Source organism: Diachasma alloeum, unplaced genomic scaffold (assembly GCF_001412515.2).
Source record: "Diachasma alloeum isolate Michigan unplaced genomic scaffold, Dall2.0 Dall_scaffold_00532, whole genome shotgun sequence".
In the NCBI taxonomy this organism is placed as follows: Eukaryota; Metazoa; Arthropoda; class Insecta; order Hymenoptera; family Braconidae; genus Diachasma; species Diachasma alloeum.
Genome location: NW_021680664.1, coordinates 153,788 through 177,372, shown reverse-complemented (window position 1 = coordinate 177,372; position 23,585 = coordinate 153,788). Strand labels below are relative to the sequence as shown.

Below are 23,585 nucleotides of genomic sequence, written 5' to 3'. Positions count from 1 at the left end.
CTGAATTGAGGCTCGATTTCAGAAATTTTAAAGGCTCAATCGCGTTTCTTTCTAATTTATAATATTATTATTTATAGGCATTTCTTTGAATGATTTTTAATTCTTGTATCAGCCTTTCTCTCGATTTTGAGAACTCCATAAAAATTTGCAGTTTCCAATGATTATTTTATCAAATTGTGAATTTTCGATCATAAAATTCGTTAAAATTCCAGTGGACCTGTCACTTGATGAAGACATCCAAGAAGTGTACCGAAAAATTCAGGAAAAAATTATATAGTAGATTGTTCACCAAGGGAGAAAAACAGGACATTCCCACCTGCGTGTGGATTACTGTCCGAGGCGAAGCTGTGGGCGGTAAACACGCGGGTTTGAATGTCTTGTTTTGCTTCCTAGGCGCACATACTATTTTTTGTCATAACTGCACGGTATAATTTGATTTTTCCTCGTAAATGCAGGAAGGGACATGGGTGATGTAATTCTGAGGATCATCAAAAACAACAGAAATCCGAGGAATGAAATATGCCACTTTCCTCCCGTTATTTGGGCAGGAAAATCGAATTTTTCGTGCAGATATGACGAAAAAGTTTTTCCATACTGACCTTCACTTTTCTTCGTCCGGGGATTGGTATTGGCCTTTCCCCAAACTCGTAAATGTGAAAATCACTTCGCCTTCGGCTTGGACGCCAATTCCATGCGAGTAAAAACCACAATGCACTCGTCCTAGAATATATTATACTTGTGGAGAAAGATTCATGAAATAATTTGAAAAATGCAATTTTTGAAAATTTCGGGCATTTTCTATAAATAATTTATCAACAATCAATTTTCCACGATAAAAATCATTTGTTCGGAATTATAACAAATGTGTTCATATTCAGAATTTCATCAGGAATCGATTTCATGCCTAAAAAACGAAGTTTCTGAAAACTTAAACAATTTTAATTATTTATTTGCAAGCAACGAATATTTATAAAAATAATAATTCAGTGCAAAATATACATCGATTGATGATGAACATCCCTGATTCTTTTCAAATTTTTCTTCAAGCAATTTAATTGGCAAATTTGATGATTGAAAGTGGCTTAATCTATGGCGTGGTTTATAGCAAACTAAAAAATACTTGGATATCCTTAATTCCACAAAAATTGATAATTGAAATGTTTTCCAAAGTCTGATCTTTAAGAAGAATTGAGTCATTTCAGTCTAGCACTCATTTGAATTAAATTACAGTCAAAACCGGAATAGTAACAGAGTTTCTACAATAATAAAATTGTTTTCTAATTCTCCAAAATGCTCCCAAACGTTTTCAAGAAATTGATTCTCTCCCCGGCCCCTTCCCCCTCCTCTTGCACCACTTTCTATTCTCATTGATCAATGCACATTATTTTGAATGTGGACTCGACCATTCGAATGTACTCCGTCCACCTCCTGAGGCAATAGTTGAATAGCAAGGCGAGTGAGATCGTCCAGAGTCGAGCAAGTGTATTGATCCCCGTTGGGGTCCGACCAGCGGTCAATGAGATACGGTCTTTGGTGGACTCGCATCGGTCGTCTTGCGCCCGACGTTTTGCTACCCTTCCTGAAACCATAACCTCCAACGGAAATCCAAGCCCACCTGCCACCCCTTTGCGAGGCAAATGCCTTTTCCTTTCTTTTCCACTGGCTCTCTCTTCCCCTCGGAGAGTGATTCATGCTTCTGAGATTTAAATGCGTGTCCCGCAGCACAAAAAATCCTTGATTTGCATAAAAAAAAGATTTGTTTTTTTTCTGCCTCGAAACATTATAAGGAACTTTTCAAAATATTTAAAAAATGTGAATAAATCGAGGAATGTTATGATAGGCATCAATTTTAGAATCATTTTAATACACTGAGAGGAAATTTTTCTAGTATGTAGACCATATTTACTTGGGAGAAGTAAATTATTTTCAATGGCTTAAGAATATCCAAGTGCTTCGGCTATTTTTGCTTCCGAATGAAAGCATTATAATCGTTCAAATGTAAGTTTTGGGTTTTCATGGTTATATCGACCCATTATGATCCAAAAATACCGAAAATGCAATTTTTAGACCTCTTCCATGCGTATGTATGCATAGAGAGAAATCTTCAGTAAAAATTAAGGAACTCACAATTCGCTCACCGATTATGGAATTGATTCAGAAAGTTTAAGTAACGGTATCATAATTTTTTACAGGAGATACAGGTAAAAATTACGGAACGCTCTGGAAAAATTCCATGACAGTTCCGTAAACTTTCCTACAACCACATTTCACTCTGGAATTATGGAAAAGATACGTAATTTTTATTGGATATTTCTCTCCGTGTGTACGTACATACGTATGTAAATAAATTGTTCTTCGATTGTTCGCTAATGAATCGATGGAATTGAATCTTTTTTTTTCCTCAAATGTAGGTATTGTAGAGCCCTATCAATCGCCATTAATTAAAATTTGATTCATTTGTTAAATTTTGATTTTTTTTCAATTTTTCAAAAATGTTTTTTTTTTCACCACTAAAAAAAATAAAAAATAGCACCAAGGCTCTACACCGTAGCCGCATTCTTGGCTGAGATAAAACTAGAGATTTTAAAAATAATCCATGAATTCATAAACAAAAACCATATCCGAATCTAAACCCATGTAAACGGAGAAAAGTGAGTGATATTAGGGGTTACTTTTGTATGGTAGAGGTTACCATACATTATGGTAAAAGTGTTTCTAAGTCAATCTTAATAGTAATTTTTACCATGTTCAACAGTAAAGCGTACTATGTTGCATAGTAATCAATACTATTCGAACATGGTAGGCATTACTATACAATATAGCAATGACAACCATTATTATAGCAGAGATTACCATGTGGATGGTAATCAGTACTATTTATACATGGTAATCTCTCCTTTTCTCGATATCGTAGAAAATACTAAAAATAGCCATCAAGGCACAATAAAAATTGAATTATTGGTTACTCATCGACAAGTCTTTACCACCAACTTTTCTCCCTGGTCCAGCTCTTAACAAGAGATTAGAATTAGATCCAAATTATCGTCATTTTCTGCCAGTTCTCCCGTCCAATCTATCTGAAGATATTACAATAGTACGCTCTCTCAATTATTTGGGACATAATACCAGGGAAAACGTAATATTGATGATGCCGACCGAGGCTGGTCCTCAATTACATTTGATCAATATCGTAATCCTAGAGCCAAATAATCAAGTTATTCTTGTTACTCAACAATTACAAGAATACTCCTTTGAAAGACATTTCCAATCCTATGAAACTGATATAAATGATAAGAGGTGGTCGACATCGGCATTTCGACAAATGAAATTTTCTATCCTATCGTATATAGTTTNACTTTACCAAACGACTATGGGTCCCTTTACCATAATTAATAGTACACTACCCTGTAACATGGTAGAGGGTACTATTCAATGTAGTAATTTCTCCTATGTTCATAGGCTTCATTCCCATCGAGAGACTTACCATGGCCCATAGTATGTAATACCATACCCCATAGGAATCATTACCATAGCATAGTAATGCTTCCTAAATTTTAGAAATACATACAAGTCGTAAATTTGACATGGGACTCTTTCCGATGGCTCTTCTCTCCGTGTACACAACAAACATTGTAATTCTTTGTTGGTATACATCAGATTGTCCGATGGCTGCTGGATACCACCTGATCTCTGCTTCCATTGCCATTGTTGGGTGCAAGCCTCGTGCAACGTTCATTTCATCTCATCAACTGTCGCGGCTCCTGCATGCTGATGTTCTTGGTGACTTCCAGAGGACTCTCCAATGCCATCCTCTCCCTGCATCTTCAAATTTTGATGATCTAGCAGTGAGCTTTAATGATACCTTCCTTGAGTTAGTCAACACTCATGCCCCGCTGCGCGAGATACTTGTAAATTCGGCAAAGACGGCTCCTTGGCTTGACGATAATTTGCGACAGTCTTACCAGCACATGCAGTACCTCTATAGGAGGTTTAAGCGGCGGAGAAGTCATCAGCGGTTGCTTGAATTCCGCCTAGCTAGAAGTCTCCACCACTCCAAGCTAGCCGAGGCTCGTACCAGCTACTATTACTCTCGGCTATCCGGACTACAGGGTGCAGCACTGTGGAAGGAGCTTCGCAATCTTGCCTTAACGCCTGGCTCGTGCTCCAAACCCGTCATCTCAGCAGATGTTCTTAACTCTCACTTCGCAGCAGTCTTCACTGTGTCGCCTGACGTTCAACCTGCTTCCAGCACGGTCGAGCCTGTTCACGAACTGCCGTTGTCTCCAGTGGGGAGCAACTCTTCTCCCCCTGATTTGTCGTTTACCTTCTCCCACGTGAGTTGGCTTACCATCCAGGCGGCGATCACTTCAATTCAATCCAATGCTGCTGGTGCTGATGGAATCTCGAGAAAGATGGTGTTGCATACCCTCCCAGTCTTGTCAGAGTCTTCTTGCCATCATGATCCTGGGGGCGCGATGGTTCATTAATGCCATTGACGTCTCTTCTTTGCCTCCTCTTGGTTGTGCAGATTCTGTCATTGAGTTCGTTAGTACTGTGAGGAACCTAGGTGTCATCATTGCCAGCAAACTGACTTTTGGGAACCATGTACAGCACGTAACCTCCAAGATTAATTCAGCGTTCTATCAGCTGTAGAGCCTGAGGAACTATACTGATGTCCCGCTGCGAAAGTTGCTGGTCAATGCTCTCATCTTTCCACATATCTTTTACTGCTTGGCAGTGCTCCAAGGGGTGGGGACGGTATTGGATCTCCTGCTCCAGCGTCTAATCAATCGTGCTGTTCGTTACGTCTCTGGTCTACCTCGTGATGCACCAATTTCTGCTATCAGGCGGTACCTTGGTTGGCAAACGGTCTCAGGCTACAGGACATCTACCATTGCCTCTGTCATGTACCAAGTACTGCGGTCTGGTAATCCAACATACCTTGCTGATCTCTTTATGACCTACAGTTCTGCCAGACAGCGTCGTCATGACCTAGCGCAGCAGGCTTTGATTGTCCCTTACTTCCAGACCGATACGTACAGGGCTGCTATTGCTGTCGCTGGTCCTGAGATCTGGAACAGTATCCCTCCTCACATAAGGGAGATGCTCACGTCAGCTTCCTTCAAGCTTGAATTGCGGAGTTGGGTGCCTGCTCAAGAAGGACTCTGTTGACTCCACTGCTACCTCATCGTGCTATCCGTTATCTGTACTTTTCTACTTCTTGTGCTTATTTCCTAGGTATCTGTTTTACTTTTTCTCTCTAATTTTACCGAATATCTATGCTTTGTTCTCATACGCTGTATCTACTATATAGCTCATCTCCATGTCATTACTTTGTTTAATTTTCTAAACAATAAACATCATATCTTATCTTATCTCTCGACATTCTTTTATCTCATTTCCTAATCCGCGGACATGTTTCTTTTCTTTTTGCATCTTTTTCTCTTCTTTAATTCTTTTCGCCCTATTTATTTGATAAACTTTTTTTTTATAAATGGTCTTATAACTTTACAATATTACAGTTTATTGCCATTAACCCCTTCACCAATATCAAAGAATAAATAGAGAAAAACATATAAAACATGAACAAATGTTAGGATCAAGAAGATCTCCATTATTCTTCATCAGAACGGAAATATAAAACTATTTTATAGTTTTTAATATTGAAATTTTTTCTTTGTTACCATGACACGAAAGAACGTGAGAAATTCAAATAAATTCACAAACTCCGCAATAAATTCCACCTGTAAATTGGGTTCTTTCGTAATTCAACTAGATTTATCATTACAGCCGACAAATCAAAACAATGAGAGAAGGGGTGGTGGGTATAGACCGATCCACTTTGGAGAACAAGTGGTATTAGTATGACGCTCCGCTGCGGTGGAAAGGGGAAATACACCGCGCAAGTCAGCCACACGGCCCCACTCTCAGCTTTGATTGCGGTGAGCTCCTCACCCTTGCGTTAGCGACCGCAACCACATGCCACGTGCTGCTGGTAAACATTGCTGAGGGGAGTCCCTCCACATATTTATTCGTGTGAAATTCGATATTGCATAATTACCACGGAGTGTTGAGTACATTGGAGAGAATATTTCCCGGAATGAAAGAAATAGTCAATTAGAGTACAAGACAGAGAAAGAAGATGTGATTTTCAGGGATTTATCCCCAATTGTTAGCGATTCGCGATTCTTAAATTCAATGAGTGCAAAATTCTGAAATCATGGCGCCACTCTGTGATGAAATCAATCAAAAATCACATTCAAATCATGTGAAATTATTGAAGTAATCGAAATCACTGAAATCACGTGGTTTCAACTCTCTCAAATAATTTCTGAAATCACGCTGAAATTTTGAAATCATCTCGAAATCATTTGGAATCAATTAAATCAATCGAAGCTCCTGCCCATGATAGTAAAAAAATATCAGTGTACTGCCCGACGGCGGTGGCTGGGTGCACGGAGAGAAATGTACGAGAAAAATTACCGTACTCGTACAGTAAAGTGGGTTCAGATGGTCTTTCCAGACGAAATGTACCGCAAAAAGTAGGAAAAAGTACTGTTGCACGAGTCATTTTTCGGATAAATGCGGGGAAAAATTCTTGTGCAGCGCGGTAAAATCAAAGCGACAGTGAATTTTTACGAGAAATAGGAGAAAAATTATGAGACTGGCTGGAAAATTTTTCCGGTGCTCTATCAGAATCCTAGGATCCGATCACGCATTCGTAAGATTTCGGCACTCTTCGTCCCCCCTCCGCAACCACGAACATCAACTCAACGTGACCAGATAATTTATTCCGTCGCCTCCTCTAGCCTTATTCTCTCTCACATATCTCCTTACTGAAACCCCAGCTTAATATTTTTGATAATATCAATTCAGTGAAATATTAATTAGTGTTGTGATAAAACGGTTAAGAAATAAAATAAGTGCCCTTCATTTTTTCTTCATGAGGTGTATAACGCTGTAGAGATACATTGGCCTGTCAAACGTTCCACATACGTTTGCCGCGCATTCCGCTTTTAATATGGGAGAGAGGATATGGAGGAGAGGTTAAAATAAAATTAATAGAATGATATGCTGAATGACAATGTTTAATCATTTTTAACTATTGAAGGTAATTTATCATGTGCGGTACCGGAATTTTTACTATGCAGCATCGGAATTTGTCTGATGCTAGGCAATTGAACCCACTTTATCAGACGGTACGGTACTTTTTGCCTGGATTTCTCCTGAAAAATTCTGGAATTTTTTTTTTCCATGTGGTTAGAGTGTGGGATTGGCATGCGGGAAACCCGTGTTCGATTCCCGGGTGGGCGGGCCAAAATTTGTGACACTCTAAATCTCATGGTTTCATTGTCGAGCAGGAGTTTCCCAAGAGTTTTCCCAGGAGTTTTCCCTCAAATCAGGTTTTCCATTATCCTTCGGCGAATGCAGTACGGGGGGTTGGGGGTGGGAAGGGAACAAATCGTAAAAACCGGAAAAGGTATACGATAGAAAATTTTTTTTTTTTATCAGTGTTCTGTATCATTGGTACATTTTGCATGAGTTTTAATTCCTCAAAATCCGAGCCAATTTTTGACGACATTGATATAAAATAATGTCGAAGAACACTTTCTCCTCTGCTGTTTACTGAGAGTGATTTAAAGCTCCATGAGACCATTTTGATGAGGTTAAAAAATATTTTTTAAGGATACTGTCGGCGCATTAGATAATCAATCTGTGGAATATTCCATTGATCATTCTTGAAACATAACGTTTGGGAATTAATTTTAAATTGTGGATTATTAGGGAAAAGAGGTGGAATGGGCTGTTTTTCAATTGAAAATGTTTTCATTTGTAGATTGGCAGAGTGAATTCAAACAAATAGAATGCGTTTTCCAGTTCTTATTTTGAGCTTTCTCTCGTTCATTGAACTTTATTCATTGTGATTTCAATTACTTCTTTCCCTCTGAAAACACTGATTTCGAATTTATGAAAACATTCGAAGTCAATTGCAGTCACGAAATCATATCGCGATCTACTTGAAGTCATCAATTTTATTTCTTCCTCAAATTACTGAAATTAATTTCCAAATCACGATTACTAGGTTCACATAGTAATTTTTAATTTTATATTGTGACGTGTGGAGATATTCACACGTCGATTTTATTCAATTAATATTTTCTAGATAGAAAAAGTCCCAAATGCTCAATAAGCAGTCTCACGGTGACACCTGAGTCCAGCTTCTCAGAATGGAGCTGTTTGATTGTCTTAGCCATTGTCAGTGATGGACATATGGCCGTGTTAGTTAGAAAAACCGTGAGAACACTTATTTAGCATTTTCGGCCAGCAACGACTTTGAAGCTCTGGAATAGGGCAGAGTACGGCAGGAGTTGAAGATGGACGGACGTCCTCTCCTAGCCAAAAATCTATAGTAGATCCGCGTCGAAACCGAACCCATTTAACAGTTGATTTTATACTTTACCTATCTATTCAATATACTGTCAATTATTAATGTAACAGTGGTGCTCGATTGTTTTATACGAAGAATACCTAATCAAATCCTATCCTAGTCGCGTCACGTTAGATCTTGAGAGAAATCCGCGTAAGCTCTGACCGTAGCTAGTTGAGAAAAAGTTTTTGAGTCGACTGGTGACTCAATTAAGGGAGGTAGAAAACCTCTCACGTCACATTGGCGCCCGACTCGTTGGCACTCAAGTGTAACGGATGAGTGCGACTCATATTTTGGAAAATTTATGTGACGTTTTGTGTGATAAAGCTTAAGGAGGATTTGATCAAGTGTTGTGTAAGCGCGGTTATGGATTTTTAGTTCAAGACTGATCAAGGTCGAGAGAGAATTCGTTTTATTGTGAATTGAGAAGTGAGACTAGTGATTTTGACTGCTCGAGGTGCATTTCGTGTGGATCTGATGAGGAAATTCCAGTGACACGAGGTGTTCGATTCGCCAGAAGGGGACAGTTAAGTCGTGTATGTGGCAATCGATCCGTTATTTGGAGTAATCAATGAGGATCGCCTGTCATTGAAGAGCTAGGGATCCAAAATTTGGAACGGCACCAGGAATTAGAAGAAAATCTACATTGTCTCAGTTCACTGTGAGCAAATAAGAGAAGTTTCCACTAGACTCAATGATCAGTATGGACCGTACTTCTCAACAAAAGTCTGGAGAAAAGAAGTAACTGAAGAGCATATTTGATATACTCGGACGGTACGGACCAAAACATGAATCCACCAGAGTCTGTGAGCGTCGGAAAACTCTGGGATAATATCTATGGTCTGAATTGGCGCCATCATGCGATGAGGAAAGTGATGGAATCGCAGCCACAAACTAAAAACTCAAAATATGACCAAATTGCAGAGAAAATAGTGAATGATTATTACTCGCGGCGTAGAGAGGGTGAATCAATATGGCCAGTGCATTCTTCAGTGTCAGCAGTAATAGGGCCGTATAACGATCCAGAAAAAAAGGAAGAAATCTTATGTGAATCAATTTCCATGACTCCAGCACATATTGAGCAGCCAGTTCTCCAACAGTGGCCATCTAATGAGAATCTTTACAACAAGTGTCCTTCGAACCATGGCTATGAGCACTTGTGGAAATTCGTGACATTGATTGAGTTCACTCCTTGGCAGGGGAAGAGTGCAGTTCCCATCTGGCCGATCAAAAATGTGGAGACATTTCTGAAACCAAAGAAAACATCAGCGCACGGAAATCAAGCAGTGGGAAGGAGGAATGCTCGAAAGGTGATAATGCCGCTGCAGTGGAGGCTGATGACTCGGTTATTTGATCCAGGGGGATCTTCCACATCAGCTGGGCAGTGGACAGCTGATTATCGTTCTGCCCTCACCGTGCAAACTCGACTCAGCGAGCGATCGTCGTGCAATATGCACGCTGAGAGCGGGGAAAATCAGGCAGAAACTCTGAAACAATCCCAATGGTAACGGACAGGCTTGATACCGAGGCCATTCGATCCAGGGGGATTATTGAAGTTGATCAAATTCCACGCAAATGGCTCTCCAAATGAACAAAAATTATGAGCATGAGCCACGAGAACATTTTCTCACCGGATGGAAACAACGCAGTTGAAGCGACAATGACCCATGGTCAACGGGAGATAAGGCATGTGCAACCCGAGCTGAGAGACTTATCATCACCAGCTGTTCGACCGCGAGCATCGGTTGAAGAGTGCTCCTTACGCTGCTATCATCGAGGCGAGAAGACGACAAATTTGAATGCGATTCCTCCCTCACCGATTAATCAGGAGATTAATTTTTGGATAAGGAAGGGAGGGATACTCATAGGGCTATGAGCAGCAAAAGAGAGTACCGTTGGGCAAGTGGAAAAGAAAAAAAAAATCTATTCAAAATTTATTGCAGGCAGTAATACTCTCTCAATATCATTGCTGTATTTTGTTCTTTGTCGCACGAAATTTTCCGTAGAGTGTAAACAAAAAATTATTTGAGAAAATTTTGTGGGTTCTATTAAAATTTGGAAAGGAAAAATCTTATTGCGATTTTATGATCAGAGAAGGCTACTACACAGGATCAATTAATCGGGAGACTAATTCAGGAATAATTGTGGGAGTGGTAGTCATAGAAAAAAAAACAGGATTGAAAGGGGAGAGAAATGAGGAAAATTACTGCTCGGAGCGCAATATTGGAAATTTCTGGAAACGGCAAAGAAAAAAAAATTATGATAATAATTTTGCGTGCACCAACATGTTTGACATTTCCTCTCATCATTATAAATAATTCAATCTCTGGCGAGAAACTAGAATTTTTCGAGGATAGCTTTGAGAACACGAACCCTAGGAGATCTGGTATTGTAGATCAATTTTAAATGAAAAAAGATGAAAATGAAATTCCGATACTACTTTGATCCAGGAAAATGTATTAGAAAATTTGGAAACGAAATACTTTCGGAAAGTGACAGACCAGAACTCCGCAGGGTGCTTCATTGCTAGAATCTATGTTTTGAGAGACTACATAGTTAATCTGCTTTTATCCTATTAAACTACCAAATATGTTCATTTCATTTGTAAGGGTTCGGTCGTCAGGGTTTAAGATAAGTTAAATATGTCATGGCTCATAAAGTTTTAAATGTCAGTATAAATGTTACGATTTCCATGTGCAAAATCAATTTTTGAAGACATTTTTCTGTTGCAGATTTAAATTTGTAATGTGAAGTGAAGTAAAATCGCGTAGTTTTGCTTCGTGTGGAACACATTGGAGACTTTCTTACAGGAGTAAGAAGAATTTAATTGTGGTAGTGTGACGTGTGGAGATATTCACACGTCGATTTTATTCAATTAATATTTTCTAGATAGAAAAAGTCCCAAATGCTCAATAAGCAGTCTCACGGTGACACCTGAGTCCAGCTTCTCAGAATGGAGCTGTTTGATTGTCTTAGCCATTGTCAGTGATGGACATATGGCCGTGTTAGTTAGAAAAACCGTGAGAACACTTATTTAGCATTTTCGGCCAGCAACGACTTTGAAGCTCTGGAATAGGGCAGAGTACGGCAGGAGTTGAAGATGGACGGACGTCCTCTCCTAGCCAAAAATCTATAGTAGATCCGCGTCGAAACCGAACCCATTTAACAGTTGATTTTATACTTTACCTATCTATTCAATATACTGTCAATTATTAATGTAACAGTGGTGCTCGATTGTTTTATACGAAGAATACCTAATCAAATCCTATCCTAGTCGCGTCACGTTAGATCTTGAGAGAAATCCGCGTGAGCTCTGACCGTAGCTAGTTGAGCAAAAGTTTTTGAGTCGACTGGTGACTCAATTAAGGGAGGTAGAAAACCTCTCACGTCACAATATTCTCTCCGTATATTTTATAGCACTCCGTGTGATAAACTCAACGGATTTTTTCATGAAAATATGAATTTTCAGTAACAAAATTCCTTGAAATTTCAAGGTTTATCAGTGCACGGGATGATAAAAAATATCCCAAGTTTCAATTAAAATAATTAACCTTTTCGATATAAACCCATTCGAGACTAAAAATTTATTGATAAATGCCTTAATGGCACGATATTTCCGATTAAAAATCATCAATTCTTTTGAAAAAATTAACGTATTAATTTAACGGTTGAAAAAATAATCGTTTATTCTTATCTATTTTTCATCACGTAAACTTATGCAGCGAAAAATCACTTCTAATTTCATGAAATATCAGGGAGCGGCAAATACAATTACAACTGACTTCACGGCTACTTAAGCAGATTAGGGTGAGGTGATTCTGAGAAAAAGCGTGCAAGGATACTGACGGCGATCGAAACCCGATCATGCAGTTATTCACGATCATACGCCCATACCGCAGGACCGCACCTTAAAAATTGGCTTGATACCGGGTGTGACCCATTACATCCAGTAAATCACAATCAGTAGATTAAAGCCTTTATGAAATATCGGTCAGTAGAGGACTGGTGAAACAGGACGAGTCAATATTTTCCACAAGAATCAATTTTTGTTGAATATGTTGAAATCTAAAAGAACAGCACTAACTTCCTCAGTCTAATTTTGGGATACAGAGTGGAAGCTAAACATCAAAGGCACCAACACTCCGCTGCATCGTTCATAAAAAAAAACAAAAAATGATTCGGGGTCTTTCTATTTATGATTCAAAATTATTAAGAAATATGATTTTTACCCTCAAGTTTTTAAAATAAATATATTAAGGTATTTATGGCGGGGTGGGCAGGTAGGGGTGAGACGGAGGGGAATCGATTGATCTCTTGCAGAAAACCAATCGCTGATAAAAAAAAACAAAATTTCAATTACAAATTTTCAATCTATTTCGACCACTTTTATACTCGAAATATTGTGTTAGTACGTAAAATATCCCCCACAAACAGGTATTTTCTCATTGAATCACATTCAGGGATAGCCATATCCATTGACTATAATTACTTTTAAATTATTAAGTTGTCAATTAGTTAATATCACTTTTAAATTTCAATTATTGAAATAATCAGTCAGTGATCGAGGTAGGAAAAATGACGATTATTTGAAAATCGGAAATCCTTTAAAAGAAATTAAGTATTATCTACATAATAGAATATTTATAGTTCCATATTTTTAAATATTTAATTCATCATCAATTGGAAATTTAGGTTATTAATTATTTTACTATTTTTAAATTTCTATTACTAGATTTAAACTTTCATGTATGTAAGTTGGAAAATTCTTTTTTCATATTGAAGAAATTCATATTGATGGCCATCCCAGATTACATTTCGATCTACGATTACCTTACGTACGTTAAAAATTTGCCACGATTTTCTACGTAATTTTTATCCAGCTTTTCTCTCCGCGTACGAACATCACGCCCCACACCTGTCCAAGTAGAAATAGAAATTTTCGCTCAGACGCGCGAATGTCTAAAATAACCCCTCAAATTCCTCCATTAATACATTCACCTCTCATAACATTTTTATCCCTCACCCTTCAAGGTTACCCCTCAATCAACCGAGATTGTCGAGACGTACCCTCCCCAAGCCGGTCAAACAGACTTCGTTGCGTGTGGCCTGCTTTACCCTGATCTGGGCCAGATCAACAAACTTACACTCAGTTACTCAGAGGTTATTATACGCAGCTTTCTTTTTTTTATAAATTTCCCCTCACTTTTTTTACCTTTATTCTCCTCTCCTTCGGACTTCCTCCACTCAACCCCAAGAAACCCTCGACCCAAACGTTTGAGAAGTGTACGGCTGCGCAGGACACGCGTGGCCACAGTAGCCTCATGAATATAGAGGCCACGTGAGAGTACAAGGCGGGGAGGAAGAAAAGAGTGAGAGAGCCAGCGTGTACTTTAATCGCACACAACGCAGGGGTCGAATATTTACTTTTCTCATTACCCACTTCTTTCCACCCCTCATACTCTGATTTTTTCAACCCGAATGAATCAAATTGTCACGTGTCGCTCAACTCTGAATTCTAATAAACACGCTTGTTCCAGTTAGTTCTTTTAATCCAGATTTTATTTGCGGATCCAATCGATGAATTCATTGATCTCCGACGATTGCAAATTTAAACTAGTGCGTTTGGTGGCCTGCCTTACGGCAATCCAATTTTCTTCCATAAATGATATACGACTGAAAAAAATGATGTGCAAAATGACCAGGCGAAAAAATATTGTTAATTTATCACTAAAAATAGCTATACTATATGAAGACAAAAGCAATTTCCCACTTGTTTTAATTTCATTTTCTTTTCACGGTCCTCTGATCTTCATTTTCAATGAAAAACAACAAGCTGAGTATTGAAAAAAAATAACAATAAAAGCCTGACCTAGTAGTTGCGGGAATATTGAAAGAAACAGTTTTCACAAAAAGTTGAATATCTCAGAAAGTAATATATTATCACAACAGCACACAATAAAAATAAAAAATACAAATTACTATTAAACTTTCCAGAGTTACTTGATTCGATGGATATTATCGTGAGGCTTATTTTGGCGTAAAAAATTCAATTCAATGGAATATTTGAAACAAAAGATTTTTGAAAAATCTTTGTGTCAAAAAAGGATGGACCGATTGAGTTGAAATTGGCCTAGAAATGTACCCAAACAATAAACTGTTGGAAATTTTTTTGAAATTCAATTAATAGCTGCATTTGAATGTTCAATTTCCTGAATTTGAATTCCACTCAACATTCAATTACAAGCCAAGTCGCCTCTCTACAGAAGAACATGACCTATAATAATAACATCCTATAGTTCATGGAAGTTCAACAAAATTGAATTTTTATATTTTAAATGGAATTTCCAATAAATTAAACAATTCAGAACAATAGTTGCCAAAATTTTCCCAATCTCCACCAATTTTAATTTACATTTTCTATTTTAATTTACACAGATGAAAATGAAGATTTTATGTGAATTATTTGTTGTCAAGAATCTCAAGATTCTTCACGAGCAATTTTCTAACAGTGTATCAATAATGGGATAATTTCAATTTTCAGCTATTTTTTTTCCTTCCTTGTGAGCATTTATATTAAAAATGCACACATACTTTTTTTTGTAAAACATATGTTTACGTTTGATGACTGATCAGAATAAATTCCACTGGAAATTAAAAAATTATCAAATTGATCAATACCATAGCTCCATTTTGGAAGCAAAAAGCGCAAAGATATCAATAAAAAAACTTTTAAAAAATCTTACGAATTGATTATTCCATTAGCGCAAACACTAATAAGAAACAGCACGTGTTTTGTTGATCAATACGTCATGAATTCTAATCAGCACAAACCGTAGCATAAACACGACAACATTGAAGAAGTTGAAAGAAACACTGAAGAATGATCAAATGTAACAAATTTTACCTTAAAAGTCTTGTAACTGGAGACAACGTAGGACGCCCCGTCCTCGAGTTCGTCGAGATTGAGTTTTCTGTCACCGTCCATGGAGAAAATGTGCCTAGCACCCCTGGGCAGATCGAGACGCAGGGAGAGTCGATCGAGGAGGGCTTCGAGCGAGCCAATGTCACGTCCGGGCTTGAACCTACACAACACAACGTCACATAATTCACATGACTCACATAAACGCTCTCAAGGACGCCCAAGACCCTAACATTGATGTTTCATAAAGAAAGAAAAGCATGGTTTTCTGAACGATTATTAATGATTCCTAAACACGTAACATAGTTTCCTAAAAGTTTGAGAGACTGTCTTAAGTGCTTAGAAGGTTTTCTAATGATGTAAGACCACTTGCTGAAGTGCACGGGGAGTATCGTCATAATTCAGAAGTGTCTTAACATTGCGGGAATTTTCTACTAGTTCAGGACAATTTCCTGAGCCTTTGGAGAATAATTTAAGAGGGAGCTCAGGAAACTTCTTGATGATTTTAAACAATTACTTGAATGTTAGGAAAACTTCTAATGATTTCAACCACGGCTTTAACTGCTTGCGAGAATTTCTCGTAATTTCGGGCTATTCGTAAAATGCGTAGGATGCTTTCTGATGATGGATAAGATTCTTGAGTGCTTCATAAGCTGCCCAATGTTTGAACAACTTGTTATTATGTATTAGGGCAATGACCTGATGACTTAGAAAGCTTTCTGTTCATTGAGAATTGTTTTCTCAGTAGCTAAGATACTTTTCAACAATTTAGGACGGTGTGGTATCTGTTTAGTTAGCTTTCTGATCATCTAAAATTGTATTCCAAGTATTTAGACAGACAATCTGTAAAGTTTTTAATAATGTGCCAATTTTCGGATAATTTAAGAAAGCATCTCAAGTGCTTGGGAGATTTCTAATCGTTTAAGCCGGTGTTCCAATTGCTTAGGACCATGATCTGACTACTAAACACGTAAAATAGTTTCTTAAAAGTTTGGGAGAGTGCCTCAAAGGCTTGGAAGGCTTTCTAATGATGTAAGATCACTTGCTGAAGTGCTCAGGGAGTATCTTAATAATTTAGGGATGTCTTAGGATGGCAGGAATTTTCTACTAGTTCAGGACAATTTCCTGAGCTTTTAGTGGATGTACTGATGAAACATGATGATATCATAAGGATTGAAAAAGCTTCCTAATAATTCAGACCACTGTCTTACGGGTCTTGATTGCTCACAAAGCTTCGTAATGATTTTAAACAATTACTTGAAAGTTTGGAACACTTTCCAATGATTTAAGCTTCTGTCTTAAGTGTTTGCGAGGCTTTCTGGTAATTTCGAGTTGTTCTTAACCCTCTAACCTGACTATCATTTCTACTTGTTTTCTCGGCGCGAGAGTGGGGTGAGCCGAATCGCACGCTACACGGGGACCGTGAGAAAAAGCTTATTCAGTAAAAAGGCTTAACATTCGTAGGATGCTTCCTAAATAGTTTGAACGATGTTCTCAGTGCATAGAAATCTTTCTGATGATTCATAAGTTTCCTGAGTGCTTCGTAAGTTGTCCAATGTTTGAACAACTTGTTATGAGGATCTAGGGTATTGACCAGACAATTTAGAAGCTCTATTCATTCAGAATTGTTTTCGAAGTATCTAAGATGATTTTCAATAGTTTAGGACTGTGTGGTATGTAGTTAGTTAACTTCCTGAATATCTAAAATCGTGTTCTGATTGTTGACATTTTCTTGAGTGCTCAGAAAGACTGCCTTTAAAGGCTATCTTTCTAAGCATTCAAGTTTCTATTAATATGTTAATTTTAGGATAATTTGAGAAAGTATTTCACGTGAGATTTCAAATCGTTCAAAAGCGATTAGTAAACCTATAAACCTATTCAGGAAAGTTTTTAATGATGCAAATCTGTTTTCTCAGTATCTAAAAAGCTTTTCGATCATTCAAGGCAATGTGCACTTGGGTAGCTTGCTGATGATCTGAAATCTTGTACGAAGTGCTTAAAAAGCTTCCCAGGGATTTAGAATCATGCTGTGAGTGCTCAAATCTCAGAAAGCTTTCTAAGGGTTTTGGACAGTTTTTGAAGTACTTAGGAAGCTTTCTAATAATTCAAAACCGTACTCCAAATGCTCAAATAATTTCTTGGTAATTTAGTATAGCTTCGTATGCGCTCAGGAAGGTTTCTAATCGCTCAGAACCGTTTTTCAGTTGCTTAGGACTATGGCCTGAGTGCTTATGAAGCTGTTCAATAATTCAAGATGGTATGTTGTGAGTTAGAAAACTTTCTGATGATTTGAAGTCGTGTCCTAAGTACTTGGAAAACATCGTAATCAGTTAGAACAGTATTCTGAGTGCTTAGGAATCTCCATAAGCCTTGAATACAATATTCCTAGTTCTTAGGCAAGTTTCTAATAATTCAAGATGGCGTTTCTAGTCCTTATCAAACTTTCTAATGGTTCAAGACTCTGACCCAAATACATGGAAAGCTTTCATGTAATGCAAGAAAGTGTCTTCAGTACTTTGGAATTTTTTCAAATTGGTTAGGAGTATATTATTCTCTTTTCAATCAAATACTGTGAAATTTGAACAATTCCATGATTTAGGATTAAACTGTGAACGTTTACATTAAAAAGCTTCCCAAGGATCTAAGAGTCTCCGAAGTGTTTAGGAAGCTTTCTCATAATTCAAAACCGCGTTTCAAGCGCTCAAACCTTTTCTTGGTAACTTAGGATCACTTCATAAGTGCTCAACAAGATTTCTAATTGCTCAAAACCATTTTTCAATTGCTTAGGCCTATGCCTTGAATACTTCGGAAGCTCAAGAATTCAAGACAGTATGTTGTGAGTTGGATACCTTTCTGATGATTAGAACTCGTGTCCTAAATACTTGGAAAATATCCTGATCAGTTAGAATTGTATTCTGAGTGCTTAGGAAGCTTCATAAGCCTTGCTCAGATTAAAAAGCTTCCTAACGATCTAGGACAGCCTCCGAGAAATTTCGGAAGTTTTCTAATAACTCAAAACCGTGTCCGACGTGCTCAAACAATTTCTAGGTAACTTAGGATAGCTTTGTAAGTGCTGAGGAAGGTTTCTAATCGCTCAAGACGGGTTTTCAATTGCTTAGGACTATGGCTTGAGTACTTAGTAAACTTTTCGAGAATTCAAGACAATATGTTATAAGTTCGGTAACTTTCTGATCATTTCAACTCGTGTCGTAAGTGCTTGGAAAACGTCCTAATAATTTAGAACAGTACTCTAAGTGCTTAGGCAGTTGCATAAGCATTGTTCAGATCAGAAAGCTTTGTGAGGATCTGGGACAGTCTCCGGAGCACTTAGGAAGCTTTCAATAATTCAAAACCGTGTTCTAAGTGCTTAAACAATTTGTTGGTAACTTAGAATATTTCTGAGTGCTGAGGAAGCGTTATAAGCCTGCAACCATATCCCATGTGCATAAGCAATTTTCTAATGATTAAGAACAGTGTTTCCAGTACTTTTCAAGCTTGGAAGGTTTTCATATAATGCAAGAAGGTGTCTTCAGTGCTCAGAAATTTTTGCAAATTGATTAGAAGTACACTAAGCTCTTCTCAAACAAACCCTAAGAAATTAGAACAATTACATTGGCATTGATTTACCTGAATTCAACTCCTGGAAAATAAGGATCACCATTCTTATAAAATGTGACACGTCGAGCCCTCCAGTATCCAAGATTGTTGTATCTCGTTGTTGTATTGGAGAGACTATCGTGTCGGCTCTTCGGCCTTTGCTCAGGCTGCTCAGGAGGCGGCATGCGGGGACTGGAGGGTCTGCTGTGCCTCCAGTAGCCGCCCATGCCGCCTCCACCGGCACCCCCACCACTCAACTCCATCGTTTCCATTCCACGCGCCGACGTTTCGTGCTCTCCTGCACCTATACCACCACCCATTGATCCCATACCGCCAACACTAGTGTCCACTACTCTTGCGCCACCATTACTACTATTACCAACCATATCGTCCTCCTCGTCCTCCTCCTCTTCGTCCTCATCGTCGTCGACGCTCTCATCGTCGATAGCATGATCCTCAACTACGTTAACGGAATTTTCAGTACCGACGGATTTCAACATTGAGCCCGACATACGGCTTGGCGTCTTCGTTGAATCGTCGCAGTGGGGCGCCTCCTGCTTGTCCGCTGAATCTTGGGGGTTTGGATGGGTGGATGTGCCGTTTACGTTGGAGGGAGTTGAGACACCGTTCATTTCTTCGTGATGACTTATACCCGAATTTGCACGCGATTGAGCACACGATTGCTGCTGAGGATTTGCTGCTATCATTTCACAATTTTTTTTTGTATTTTGTTGGTATTTCAAATAATTGAGGTGAAGTTCAAGACTTTGGTTCAATTAATTTTTATATTCTTTATAAATAGTACTTTAATTTGTTTTTAATTTATTTTGCGTAATTTACTAGTTTACTCAATGAAATTTTAATAGTTAATTTTAATTAAATAGTTAATTACTAATAATTCAATGACTTATTAATAATTTTCTCAAAAAATTGGTTAAATTCGTGCAATGAAGAAAAATAGAATGATTATAGTTTATTCATCCGAACGAGTTGGAATAGAAATGTTTCCTGTTTTATTTTATCGTTAAATTCCAGTTAAGGTCGATGGTGATAAAAACTATTCGTGCCTCTCCGTAAACAGCAGCGAAAAATGAAAAAGAAACTTGCACTTATGAGTTGACTCAGGTGTAGGTGCAAGTCACGTGTCGCGTGATTGCAGGGATAATCCGGCTTTCTGGATCGATTGAGCACTTTTCAAATGACCAGTAGCTGTAGAAGTGCCTTCCGCCCTCGAAATTGTGGATAAAGGTCCCTGAGAGACTCTGAATAAGCGTGACGTTGATTTTACAACTGCAGGTGGCCTTTTACTATGCGTTTCACTGCGGTTATTCTTTTTTTTTATCTGCAGGTTTCGACGGCCGATGAGTTGGCAAGACGTTCAATCGATATGCGTCTCCCTCATCGCTTGCTTTCCTCACCTTTTTATGCACCTCTCGGATAATTACAGGAGTGAATTAGTTAAGAGATAAGAATCCATTCGCTATTTCCTTTCAAAAGAAGGAAAATAAATATGGAGATCGATATTTTGGGTGGATGATGTTTTGCAGCTAATGTCGCACTTGCTGAGGTACTCTAATACACTCGATTCATCCGTGCATTGCCCCCTAGACACGCCGCTGAGTACACGAGGGACGGGGTCGAGAACCTCTTCATCAGGGTCAGTTACAAAACCACTCACCGCACAATTAAATTCACACTTTAATCAAGTGATTAAATGCACTGAGAGCAATCCCTTTATCAACGTCAGATGAATGTCCTGTTCACCACCTCCACAGAATATTCATATAATTCACAATTATTGAAGCCCTTCGAATATAAATCAACTCGTATCCCTGGAATTATGAATAAATAAAATCTCATTTGCTGAAATAATAAGATCCGATAAGAGTAATTCTTATCGCAATATCAATCCAGTGTCCCCACGTCTCTCACTTTTAGTCTAGGTAGTTACTCACTTAAAAATCAAATTTATTCACCTTCATCGCTTCTAATCAACGTCCAATCAGCAACGAAAATTAATCACTCACTTATTCGTCAACTCATTAGCGACAAAAAATCATTAGAAACCGTATGTCCAATCATCCATTGCTCATTAACCATCAGAATCCACACTAAATCCACGAATTTCAATGAAAAGTCGGAGTGTTTTTGTCGGCAATTGTTTAGCTTCAATATTCATTAAAATCTCCACCAGACGGATGTCTCAAGACATATGATCCCCAAAACTGTATTCAGTTACCACCAACTCCCAGTACATGAAATCCCTTGAAATGTAAATTGAGTTATGCTCTGTGTGTGCTCTTACGCGATATTGAAATCAACTCAAAAGTTTACATATTCATGTAACAGTGCGCGCCTCCTTCGACGGTGGCGTCCCAACGTCGAGTGTGTCGCTGTTGGACTTTGGTACGGTACGATTGGTGAAGGCGCGTCGGCGTCGAGGGGATTGAGAAAACAGAGAGTAGCCCCCCTCCTCCCTCTCGACTGGTGTCAGTGAACCGGAGGAGAGCGCAAGAGCCACCCTCTTGAACTTGTTGCTCTTTTGAGAAAGGCTTTACCTCTTGCCTGGCTAGCTTTCCACTGCTGTGCTATCAACGATTTGCCTGTCTCTCCTTTCTTCCATATTGGAGCGACGAGGAGAGAGTGATGAGAGTGAGCCGCAACGATGGATTATTGACGCAAGTAGCTGATTGGTCGGCTTGGTAACCACCATAGTACCACCCTCCTAGCCGCATTGGATGTACTTCCGGAATGGCCGACGAAAGCGCATCGGGAATCAACGGTTCACTGACGGTGATATTCGATTTTTAGGAAGGGGGAGGGGGAGCGATGGGAACAGGGTATTGTGAGGGAATTGGGCTATTTTTATGCAGAAAAAGAGGAGTTTTGGTTTTCATGGACATGTCGCCGATTTTCAGGAATCTATCACCAATTATTGCACGGAGAAAATAAAATAGTGAAGATTACTATTTCGAATCCGCACATAGTCTACGTTACCAAAGTTTTTTAAGTATTACTATGGATATGGTAATGGCTACCATGGAACATTGTAATGGTCACTATGGGGCATAGTAAACTCCTCAATAGTAATAGGCACTCTGGACGCAGAGTGAAAACTTGCTATCTTAACATAGTAACGATTACTATGCGAATAAAATAAAGCTTACTATGTTAAACTGGTAAAGCTTACTATATTACAAGGTAGAGCTCCCTATATTATGTAAAATGTTCTATAACCCATAATGAAATTATTATAAACAATTAAAGACCATTAAGGAATGAAACATGAGTAAATCAATGTTAAACACAGAAATATCATTAATTCAAGAACGAGAATTTTTTTGCTGTAAGGACCATCGAAAAGAGAAATCATGTTCTTGAATGAAATAATGGTTTTATTCAGAGAGCTCCTGATAGAGCCCATTAAAACCTAAATTAAATTTCCAGTTGCATATTTATTCATATCAAATGAATAGTTTTATAAATGTAAACAAATACTTTCTTCATACAAGTAAAGACTTCATTAGTTAGAAATGGAATCATTGTCTAGATGGCAAAGAAAAAGAATTTATTGAAGGGTAATAATTCTCTGTTTGAATTAAATAAATTGTTTACTTCTAATTGATTATCTAATGAATGCACTTTTTTTTTTCCTATTTCATTGGTTTTATCGAAGTAATTCTCGATTTGAAACCCCTCCTCTAGCCTGCCTCCCCTCCTTTCTTTTCCTCTCATTGTTATCTGCGGTATCATGGCCGTCTTACTCTTAGCTGTGCCCCATTCGAGCTAGGACTGCACGGGAAACCATGTAAAACCCCAGTCGCACAGCCGGCCGATTGTGCAGTGCCCTAATATATCCATCGGTCACACTGACTAGATGGAGACACTAGGGCCGCTACATCGTACCTACCGCCCGCAATTTTTGTGCGAGCGAGGTGTTCCTAAGCGGTCACCCATCCAAGTACTAACCCAGCTCAACACTGCTTAGCTTGGATGTCCGCTGGAGCAACACCTCACCCACCTAACCATTACAGTCGGTCGTGAATGCACTATTTATTCCATAAAATTGGAGCTTTGGTATTTGAATAAATGTATAAATTTCGCACAAAAATATTGTAGAATTTAATGTTAAAAATTTCAAATAAAGAGTTTAATTTGTTCAATTTTTTAAAAGATTTTAAGCTTCTAGCGTCTTGAGTTTATGAACGCATCAAGAGGCAATTGCCAATTTTAATTGCACAGAAAAAAATCGAGATTGAATTTCGATTTTGAGTTCTAAATTATTATTATTATCTATTATTGAATTAATTTACCGATTAAATTGTAGTTGAATCACTTAATATTTCTATCAACTGAATAATAAAACATTCAAGTCGAAAAAAATCGAGATGGAATTAATATCGAAGATTTGAAGTAGAGGTTTTACGAATTGCGCGGTAGACTAGTGGTTAGGGCGTCAGATTAGTAGTCGTGAGGTCGTGGGTTCGAGCCCACGTTAGGGGGTAATATTTTAAGTTAACAAAATCGGTTTTTCAGCGATGATTGCGTTAGGGTTTGGTAGGTAGGGCACAATCAATACTAAAAATCATCCTAAAAAATGTTAATTATTTTGTTTTTGTTATTATTGATAATTGCCATGAA

At 38.2% G+C, this 23,585-nt stretch overlaps 1 protein-coding gene across 1 annotated transcript in view; it reads right to left on the bottom strand.

Annotated features, from left to right (window-relative positions):
- LOC107042854 (echinoderm microtubule-associated protein-like CG42247) overlaps positions 1-19,651 on the bottom strand; it is a 98,024-nt gene extending 78,373 nt beyond the window's left edge. The window contains exons 1-2 of the mRNA XM_029126449.1: positions 18,975-19,651; positions 15,333-15,510 (exon numbers count right to left, since the gene is read on the bottom strand). Coding sequence (XP_028982282.1) covers positions 15,333-15,510; positions 18,975-19,651 — 855 coding nt within the window. The remainder of the gene's footprint in view (positions 1-15,332; positions 15,511-18,974) is intronic.
- Positions 19,652-23,585: the final 3,934 nt, after the last annotated feature.